The 11,191-nt window shown below is 56.5% G+C and overlaps 1 protein-coding gene across 1 annotated transcript; it reads left to right on the forward strand.

The window, feature by feature from the left end:
- Positions 1–5,932: 5,932 nt before the first annotated feature.
- On the forward strand, positions 5,933–7,996 carry COL26b_012127 (uncharacterized protein; the record flags this gene model as incomplete). Its single annotated transcript, XM_053184775.1, has 1 exon — positions 5,933–7,996. The coding sequence occupies one exon, from the start codon at positions 5,933–5,935 to the stop codon at positions 7,994–7,996; it is 2,064 nt and encodes a 687-aa protein (XP_053031301.1).
- Between the last annotated feature and the right edge of the window lie 3,195 nt (positions 7,997–11,191).

Here is an 11,191-nt window from a genome sequence, read left to right on the forward strand (position 1 = left end):
CACCTCAATTCTGAGAAAGATCACATGCGCGGGTCTTGGACCCTTATCAGCGGCAGCTACGCCTGAGACTGGGTTCGTCCCACTGGGGAACAGGTAGAACACTTGAAAGCATAGTCTGGAGCACATGAACTCCACTTCCTTCTCTAAAGCTTTAGGGGACGTGGCTCGTGATGCCTTCGTCGACGCTTCGGAGAGATAAAAGTTGGCTGGCCGTTGTAGGTGTGTCTCCCCCACGCCAGCCAACTTACACTCGCACCGGGGTGGACCAGGGAGGGATACAACGAAGAAGACAAAAAGAACATTTAAACTGACATCTGGAAGACACCATCAGACTGCATTCTCCGGCATCCCGGTAAACACATGGGTTGCTTCTCGAAAACGGGCGCCGAGGCCAAGTCACGGAGCTATTCGCAACCCCGTGGCCCGGACCGCAGAACGGAGGCACAGGAAGGAAGTGACATCAACGCGCAGCAACCCGTCAGACCCGTGGCCAAACGGCAACATGTCCAAATCTCTGCCCTCCCTTCCGTATCTCGATTCCGTTATCGAGACACGATGGCGCCGCATCGGTGTCGATGAAGGCATTCACAACCGGCTACGTCAGAGAGCACATGCTCTATAGAGAGGACCCCTTCACCTGTTTGCCCAGATAAGCGGCCATGGTGAACTGTCTCAACGCCACGAGCCGCGCTCCGCCTATCTCCCCCAAAGACAGCGCAAACACCGCAGCGAGGGAGTCTCAGGTGAGGTAGGCTAAAGCTAGGCGCGGAGGGGAGGGGAGGCAGAAGACTGGGAAAGACGTGTTGACACCTGGTGCCTCGGCCGCGCAGTTGTTGATGGGCACTGCCGACGGCCAAAGAAGAACGCCCAAGGCCGCTGCGGTGATGTCAGTTTCTAGTCAGGTGAGCGTGGAATACCTTGGGCAGGGGGGGAGTGGTCTTTGGTTGGCGTGTTTTTGGCTAGCTCCGGGGATGTTGGGCCATGTGGTTCCGGGGGTTGGACAGCCTTCTTAGTGCGCGCCTGAGGTCCATTTGCTGTGGAGGGAGGATGCAAAGTGTAAAAGCCGCACAGATGGAGGATCGCGTTAGTGCCGGCTGAAAATAACACTTTGATTTTAATCCGGTGTTTTCAAATAATATTCTTTTTCATTATCAGAAAATATTCCGAATAAACTGAAACCTAGAGAACAAACAAAGAATACCCCGAATACACGCCATCTCTCCCCTCTTTCCCCGGACGGGCTGTGTTGAATTAGTCACCTCGATCGCGGGGATGAGAATGAGATGACACATGCCGGAGTTGGCGGGTAGATGACTAACCGAGACTTTCTGTTTCCAGCTCTGCCTTGCCCAAAGCTACCGCCTGTAGCCGCGGTCTACAGCGGACGTCCATGCTAGACGCCCATTGAGGGCGCCCGAAGGCCGCGCATTCCCACGATCCGGACGACGATGCTCGCTCTCCGTCGCCCAATTGATCGCAGCTGAGCCACCAGGAACAACTTGCCTCGCTGGTTTACGAAAGGTTACTGGACTCCCTCGGATATCACGGTCAGCCACTCCCATGCGCTCCAGCAGGGGCTGGTGCTTGCTTGTATCAATCCCTGAGGCGGTGCTTCCGGCTCCCTCCCCAATGAAGTTCAAAGTTGCAAAAGCGACGAGAGCTGCGATTGAACGAACAATAACACGACGCAAGCACAGCCTAGTCATCACCATCATCACTCTCGTCGTCCATCATCAGCTGCAGTCACCCATCCATTCACAAATACCGAGGCGAATTGATCTACAACAACGGTATTTTTGAGTTTGGGGAAATAACTGAGTCACACCTGGTCTGTCAACGTCCGACAGGGCCTCGAGTTGCAGTTGCAGCTTCGTCTAGAGCCAAAAGAAACGCGCAGGACCAGTCACGGCAAGCTTTCGGGAAGCACATGGACTGTCGTGCATGGCAAGCGTGTGGGCATTGCGCCGCCTGTCAGGTCTTGCGCCCACATCTTTTGCTCCCTTTCGCATTTTCCATGTTTTTACGAATTCCAATGAAGATGAGAGATGCCGAAAGCGCGATTGTAATTGGGGAATAATCACCCTCCGTTTATTCTTACTTTCTTCGGCAGTGTATGGCCAACGTCGCGCGTTCCCGTCAGACTAGATCAGGTGCTGTGCGAACCGTCACCAGAGTGTGAGAGTTTGGCAAAGGCGCCCAAACAGTGATTGAAACCGAACTAAACGGTCTGAATTAAGAAGGGACGTTAGGTTTGACAACCATGTTTGTTTATAGTAGGTAGATGTTGTGTCCTCGGCCGAAAGAGACAGATGCCTATCGCGCCTGGGGGAAAGATGTTCTCGCCTCTCTCCCCTCCCCCACGCGCGCAATACACCAAACGTTTGGTTTGCGCCGCCACTTGGGACGGAGGAGGGCAATCAAGGGCCGAGGATGGGGGATGCCAGAGATGGGCTGCTGCAAGCGCCAGGTGCACGGCGCATCGTGTCCCAACATCTTGGGACTGTGAGATGTCTGCATCGGACCTGATTGACCCAAATCGGAGCAGGCATGGGCATGGGCATGGGCATGGGCATGATGGTGGTGTTGTTGATGAGGGAGGTGGGCAGGAAAAGCCCAAAGAAATAAAAATAAAGAATCTGATATCTGGAAAATAAGAATTGAATAAAATAATAATATTATTATTGTTCCAGAGCTGAGGAGGTATCTATCTGACAAGCATGTCACCTTCACCACCATCCACACCCATCAACACCATCACCTCCGACCTGGGACGGCCCCACCGTTTTCCCCAGACGTCGGTTACGGGAATGGACAGGCTGGGGGGCTTCACCTCAGTGTTCCAATCCTCCACGCCTTGCCTTGGGTGGCGGTTCAGCGGTAGCGCCAACGGTCCGCCACCGTCCGGTACCTAACGTAGTCCCCGCGGGCGCCCGCCTCTTCTCACTTTGGGGGGCCCCCCCAACTCAACTCCCGTCCCTCACCGCTCGGGAAGGCTGACTTGGACTTGCATAAACACCATGGTCACCAGGTCCCTTCGCTGATGAGTTGGCAACTCTCCCTACACCCAGTGTTGCAATCCAAGCCCTCACGAGCGACCGTTCTCGAGGCCGCCCGGCATCATCGTCATCGAACGGAAGAAAAACTGAAAATAAACCTTTCTTGATGGCATCCATCCGAAGAGGAAGCCTCGGTTCTCGACGAACATCGGCTGATGAAGGGAAGCGAACGCCAGCCAACCTGTGTCGTATCGCCTCTTTTCAACACATCGAGATGCCCAAAACAAGAAGCGACCACCACATCTGCCACGACAACTGCCTAGCCCATCCCAGTGATGCATCACCTCTCACTCGCAAACAGACAAGACAATGATGGTGGGCTGCCGTCGACGGTCGGGCAGGGCACTACACACCTCCAGCTTCCCGCTGCATCTCCCGGCGAATCCTCTCCGTCGCCTTCCCGCTGCGCCGGTCTGCTGCCAGTCAAGCTTCCAAACCCTATGGTGAGCGCCATGCACACAGACGACTGACCGAGTCTCTGCTTCAAGAAGTTCCAGGCACGCTACGCATACACTTAGACGCGCATTCTCTGTCTGCAGTTGATTGACAGCCTGTCACCGTCACGGGCCGCCCATTCTCATCCACTCACCCGTCTCCAATCCCTATCTTCGGCCCTGGCGCGCCCTGCCCTCATTCACACTTACATGCAGCGGGCTTGCTTCCGTCGCACTCCCCCGGGCCACTGGTATTCCCCCATCGCCTCGATACGAAATGCGCGCCCACGCCAGATCGCATTTTGTTTCACACCATCTACGCAAAAAGCCCATATCCTTCTCTCTCGCCGGCCAGCCCGGTCCTTTTGAGTACAAGTATCGTTGCCGTTTTCCCTCTCAAAGACGCCCGCCCGCGCGCCCTCATGTACTACCTACCCCCCACCGTCGCGAACACACGTCGTCCGTCCAGGCCCTGTGGCCTCCTGTCGTGCTCCATGCACTTGGTCAAAACGTGCAACATTTCTCCATGTCTTGGTCGACCCGTTCGAGATGAATGCACAACCTGCCGCTGGCGTTGACCGGTGATGCGGTGGTGAGAATGCTCCAGATGACCCCTCTCTCCCCCGCCGCCTCGAAACTCCCGGGAGCGCCCAACGGCCAGTCCCCCCATCTTGTCGCCGGTCACTCGGCGCCTGCTACGCGGAACGAGAGATACGGGGCCCCAGGTGAGGCGAGAGCACCAGACAGAGGAGGGTCGTCGGTGCTGCGGCCGGAGTGTCGGTGTGCCCTTCCTGAGAGGAAAGATCGGCGGCTTCAAGCTTGTCACGTTCGCATATGCTGCATGTACGCTGTACAATAACTCGTGGTGCAGAAGGTGACTAACTACCTTCGCCAACAACTATGCACATTTTTTTTTTGGTGTTGTTGGGCAGCGACTGAGCAACCCTTCCTTCATTCGGCGACTTTGCTTTCCCCGGATTTCCATCACACCTCACCTGGAACATTGCTGCGCTGGGCATCACGTTGTTGAGAGACACGCCAGCTCATACATCTCCCAGTCATGCGGATTGATGGCTCACTCAGGTTGTTGGACTTCCACGCCTCAGGAGGATATTCTGCCCACGGCGATGGCTTACGTTGGGCATAATCGAGATGTCCTTCGTCGAGGAAATAATATCAATGGTCACGTTTACGTCACCTGGACGCGGCGACTGGTTCCTGGCCGTTGGATGTGTTGAGGCTTCGGTAGCCCTGCCTTTGCATGGTACGGCATCAACGAGAAGCAGACCAGATGAAAATAATGAGTAAAAACAATTATAGTTAGACGTGAATTAATTGGAATATTTAATTTAATTTATTTTTCATTATTTCTGTCACCTATTCTTTCGGCTGATATCGCATCGTCTCACCCGCATGATGCCGCTCCAGTGGCGCATGCTTCACTCGCGGTGGCTTCGGCGTCCAAGACCCCTGGATTAGCGGTGGCGTCCGGTACTTCTCTCACTGCTGCCAAAATGACTACCGTTTATTTTGGGCTTGCTTCACTCGTCATGATGAAAAAGAAAATGAGCCTGTAAGCCTAGAACTTGAGCGTGTATTCACAACCACACGGTACGCCTTGACTTTGACTTTGGACACTGCGTATGGTTGAGTTGGTATCGACGACGGCGGCCTATGATCAGGAGCAAGCCGAGGAAACTTGCCCTTTGTGACACTACGCGCTCTTCATGAATGATTAGTGAAGCTCTAGTTGCAAGCATCGTGAAACGGACAACTGGGTCGATGAGTGTTGGTCTGCCTATATGTCCTCACTACGCAACATGGAATGCACGCGGGCTTGGCTGACGATAGATACATCGAATACGCAACCCTGCGAAGCTGCAGAACACGCCATGAGAAATTAGAATCACACCTACTGAATTATTAAACCAAGTGAAGCTTCGTGAAACATCATCTTCCCATCTCAAGCTGCTTGCCCGAACGGGATGATGAGTCAACCGGGGATGACGGCGCTAGCTCTCAGACCGATCAGACGAGCCAGCCCACTAACAGGCCGCCACCGCAAACCTGCAAGCATCTGTTAAACGAGACGAACCACTGGCCCCACATTGACTCACGTCGACTCATCGTGTATCGCAAGCGCCGTTCACATTGCGGAGCTGCATCTCGGAGATTCCACGACATCCGGCCCGGGCCAACAGTCGCCACAACATCCACCCGACCACCACCATCAAATATAACGGCCCATCCACCACCCTCATCCTAGGTCCAGAAGGCTTCCTGTCCGACAGCATCCAGTCAGATCACCTGCTCGCCCGGCGACAAGCACTGCTCCAGCCCCGCAGTCCGTTCTTTGCATTTCGTCAGTTCAGCTCATCACCTCATTATCTTCGTTGAGCATTTTTCTTTTCTCCCTCCAACATCTCAGCCCGCCCGCCCATCATGATATCAATCAACCAGCAGGGCGGCGCCACCCACCAACAAGCCGTCCCCCGGCCCCGCAACGACCGCGTCGTCCCGAAACCCGTCCCGGCCGCCCAAGCCAAGGACCCCCGCGGCTACCAGCTCGGCCAGCTGCGCAAGCGCTTCTCGCCCCGCGAGTCCACCGTCGACGGCGGCGCCGCCACCTCCCTGGTCTTCAAGCTGAAGCCCTCGGACCCGGATTTCCCCTTTGAGCTGGAGCACCTCGACTGCGACCTGCGCGTGCCCGAGGACTACCCCGAGGCCGCCCCCGTGCTGCACGTGCGGAACAGCGACATCCCACGGGGCTTCGGCGTCAACGTCGAGCGCGGATGGGACCGCCTCGTCCGCGAGCGCCAGGGCGCCTCCCTCCTCGCGCTCACCTACGCCCTGGACAAGAATCTCGAGGTCTTCTTGTCCGAGCAGAAGGCCGACACCGTCAAGCTGGTTTCGTTCAAAGACACCAAGGACACGCGCCATCTCGAAGCAGCAGGCGCCGCCGGCGCATCTTCACCAGCACCGGCAGCAAAAGCGCCCTCCCCCAAACCGGCACCCGTCAGACGCTATGAGCCCGAAGAGTACTTCACCCACGAAGAGATGGCAGCCGCCAAAGCCCGCCGCGCGCAGGAGACGCGGCAGCTCGAGACGCGCATGGGTCGCCTGTCGCTGTACCGCCGCTCACCGGACGGTATCGTGTACACCCTGCCTCTGGAGCCTCGCCGCCGCGGGGAGCTTCCCTCGGGCCTGCAGAGCGTCAAGACGGTGCACCTTATCGTGCCTCTGCTCTACCCCCTTCAGCCCCTGCGTATCCAGATCAACGAGTGCGAGTCGCACGACGCCGAGCCCCTTGAGGAGCTCTTCGTGCGCAAGGCGGCCGAGCAGAAGCAGATGACGCTCACGAGCCATCTGAATTACCTCGCGCAGAACATGCACGCCCTCGCGAAACAGGCACTAGCACCGCCGAAACCCGCCAAGACTGAGCCTGCCGTGGCCCCTCAAAAGGATGCCAAGGCAAAGGCCCCGGAAGCCGGCGCGGATGAGGACCGGAGCCACGTCAAGGTCATTCCCCGGCCGCCGGAGTGGGGCCGCCAAGCCCGCCACGGAGCCGACGCCGACGCCGACGACGACACCTCCGACAGCTACGAATCGGACGACTCCTCCAACGACGGCGGCGCCAACCTCGACGCCGAAGCGCCCACGCTCTCATCCGGCCTCACCCCGGAACGCGGCACCTCCATCTCCTTCCCCGACATCGAGCTCCACAGCATCGAGCTCTTCCAGGTCTCCATCCTCAACCTCAGCGTCAAGTGCACCCGCTGCAAGACCGCCAACGAGATCACCGGCCTCCGCCACGAGGCCCCGCAGACGGCGAGCTGCCGCAAGTGCGCCGCCGGCTTCGCCGCCCAGTTCCGCCAGCAGCTCGTCCACGCCAACTCCACCCGCGCCGGCTTCGTCGACCTCACGGGCTGCGCCGTCGTCGACATGCTGCCCTCGACCTTCGTCCCCGTCTGCGCAAAGTGCTCCACGCAGAGTCAGGGGCTGGTCTCCGTCCGCGGCGACGCGACCACCAACGTCTGCCGCACCTGCCACGGCAAGTTCACCTTCAAGATCCCGACCGTCAAGTTCCTCGCCATCAGCGCCAGCACGCTCGCCGCGCCCTCCGCCGGCGCCGTCAAGAAGGCGGAGAAGCTTGGCCTGCACGCCGGCACGCCGCTCCCGGAGCGCGGGGCGTGCGCGCACTACCGCAAGAGCTACCGGTGGTTCCGCTTCTCGTGCTGCAACCGCGTGCACCCGTGCGATCGGTGTCATGATGATGCCGAGGGCCACGTCAACGAGTGGGCGAGCCGGATGGTGTGCGGGTGGTGCAGCCGCGAGCAGCGGTACTCGCCGGACGCGTGCGGGTTCTGCGGGCGGAGCGTGATTGGGCGCAAGGGCCGCGGGTTCTGGGAGGGCGGCAAGGGGACGCGGGACCGGACGCTCATGAGCCGCAAGGATCCGAGGAAGCACAAGAGGGTTGGCGGCGGGGAGTCGTCGAAGAAGGACTGAAGATGTGGTTTATTCTTGGGTGTGTGTGTGTGTGTGTCTGAGATGATGGATGGGTTTGCGTGTGAAAGGTACATTGGTATCATTAGCTCCCCTTTGGTGTTTCTTTAGATACCACCACCTCCGAATACACACTCTTCACTTCTCACTATCGTGTTATCATCCCGTGCAGAAACATCTCGTTGCCGCGAAGATTGGGCTTCCGAGCGGCTAGTATACACCTTCATGACAAAAACGTAACGGTGATGACTGCCGCCGATCCCCATCCCTCCCCCACGGAACAAGCGCCGGGCCCGTGGCGGCAGACAGTCGGACGAGATTCGTTGTGCAAGGCCAGATTTTGTGCAACGCGTTCAGGCACAAAATGTGATGAGCCATGTGCATCTAGTGATTGGGTCAAAATGATGGTCATCTGCTCACGCAAAGAGTTGGCAGTCGAGCAGTGATTGGGGTAAATTCGAGGGGCTGGAGGTGCATGTTGAGGGTGTCATTGGTCAGAAGTAGTTTAAGCGCTTTCCTTGCCACCGTCATCACCTCAGATCAGCAGGGAGTTTGATTTCTGACGGAGCCTGTAAGGATGGATACGTTGAGAAAGAATAAAATAATCAAAGAATATTCAGATATTCTTTTTTTCCCTTCTAAATAACAAATGTAATATTTTCAAATAAATCAACCGAATATTTTAGACGAATATTTCCCACAGTTCCCTGGCTTTCCCCTTGTAACGCCACCGTTTACGCCGACATTATATTAAAAACCCCGTCTTTCTGATCTTTTAAAGTTTTCAACCGCAAAAAGTCCATCCTGCCACATGGGGAACATTACTCCAGCGACAAGAGCGGTGCAGGGAAAACCTGTAGAGAAGCTAGAGGAAACAGCGAGCATTAGGCACGAAATCCCACGAATCACAAGCGGGAGGGTGTAAGCAGACAGTGAGATAGTTCTTGCGGCGGCGCGGTCGCCGGGGCCCCGGATAGATGCTTGCGTTCCCCGGAAGATCCAGCCGGCTGGGTTTTGTGGGGGAGGGGGGGAGAGAACCAAGCTTCTTCTGGATGTCAGGTCCGTGCTTCTGCATCTTGCATCTTGGGGCAGATGGCTTTCTTGCCTGTTGGGGATATGTCGAGAGAGACCCTGAGCGACGCGCTGCAGTCAGGGGTAGAAGGGTGCGGGGAAATCGCGTGGTTTGGACAGAGTGACTGGAGTGAATATTGCACCGCCGGTCAAGGGCCTGGAACGCTTGGAAGTGTTGACTGCATGTGAAGGGCAAGGAACGCGTACATGTTGGCTCGGGTGTAGTCCACTGGATAGGATACCGGTGTGCAAGGGGCGGATATGACCAAAGATTTCCATCAGTTTTCGGAAGTGACACTTGTCGTCGAAGCAATTTGTCCATGTCTGTACCTTGCATCAGTTGTCAGGGGCGTATTCCCTCTTGTCAACACGTTAGATGAACTGGCTGCCTTTTAGTGCCAGATTTCCCGTCCCATCTTTGCTTTGGGTCAAAGACGAAACCGCAGTTTAACCCAAGCGTAGGAATGTCTCTCCCTGAAGCCGACGGTTGATTTTCAAGTGCTGTTGCTGTCGGGGTTTCTCAGCCTGTCAGCGCAGTTAGCTGCTCACCCGCGGACAATAGAGCTTCAGCTAGCTCGAGATAGCTCCTCTCCAGCGAGATTCCTTAGCTTCCCCGGCTGTCCGGGATGATTTGGCATATGCTAGTCGTCGGCCATCGGCATCCACGACGTTGTTACATTCAGGGTCGGGCTTGTGCCGCCACCTTCCATGTCAAAGGCGAATGCAGTAAATGAGACATTCCATCAAGCCATCAGCACTATCTACTTGCATCGGAAGTATTCCCCTAGGGCGTGAATCCCGCCCGCAAGGCCATATTGCGACCAGCGCCGTCAAATCTCGCAGACCTCTTTGAGGAGAACCATGGGGGCGCCACGCGGGTAATCCGGACGCTGACGTGAAGTTTGGACATGCCCCATGTTGAACGATGGATTGCACCCTGCTGCTTTGCGAGTCGAATATGCTTCCTGCGCACCGCTCAGACCTTGTCCCCCGACGCCGCCGCATTCCCACGCCGGTGCAACACCAAAACTCGGGGTCTGCGTTCCGGTGTGCGGGGATTGGCTCGGCAGGCTGCTCCGTCGGTAGGCTTCGCGACCAATGCAACAACCACTCACACATACCCACACTTCCTGTCCCGTGTCCCGGTACCACACTCGGTAGGTTCTTGGGTCGGCAGGATGATCAGACGGAGCGGTCTGCCCGCCGTGCCGTGCGGCTCCGCTGCTTCTTCTGCCTTGCGCCGAGAGGAACATGAATTAAGGCCCCCCTCTTTCCTCATGGCAGGAAACGTAAGTTCTTTTTTGTTGCTTATCTGGTTCCTGATATTATATTGCGCGACAAAATGACGGTGCTTTTCAAGGTTCTTTCCTCAGGTCTCTTGTTACTTGACATTACAGGAGAAACGGTGTATTGATCGTTAACGGCGAAATCCATCTCTAACAATGGGCAGCCTATCTCCCCGTCCCGTCTCTTGGCCTTTGCCCATGCCGTGCCATCTTGTATCAAACGACGTGACTCAACAATCAATAGTTCTACACCCCGAGCACTCATTACATGTGGAGGTCAATCTTACACCGGGTTTCTGCCTCCATCTTTCTTTTTAACAACTTTACCCCGGAATCTGATATCGTCCTCCCCGCATGGGCGCTGACGCCAGCCTTGGAAATTTACACTCCCGCTCGAGTCACTTCGGGCGATCCAACTGGTTCGCGATAAGTATGAAGCAGCGCCCTGCATTGTGCGCCCTCGCGACTGGACCAAACGCACCGCACGTATCTTGTTCCGGAGCGCTCATGAGTCGAGTCTGCAACCACCCTCGCCCCGGAAAACCAACCAACCAGTCGGTTGAATGAATATCCTCAAACCTCGACCAACGAGAAGCTGCAGAATCCGACTTGACGTTCGTAAATTGTCAAAACAGCATGCATCCGTGTCAGGGTCCTTCACATGTGAATATCTTCTCACCCAACCAACCAAACCCCCCTCCTTTTCCCCATTCATCAATGGAACAGCAGCGATTCGACGTCGCGACTGTAAGAGAGCGGGGTGAAGACGAACTGTCTACCTACATCATCGTCGTCGACAAAGCATGTGAAATGCCCCAAGCTCTCACCTCTCCCACATCAT

This window comes from Colletotrichum chrysophilum (assembly GCF_026319265.1).
Source record: "Colletotrichum chrysophilum strain AFK26 chromosome Unknown scaffold_163, whole genome shotgun sequence".
Taxonomy (NCBI): domain Eukaryota; kingdom Fungi; phylum Ascomycota; class Sordariomycetes; order Glomerellales; family Glomerellaceae; genus Colletotrichum; species Colletotrichum chrysophilum.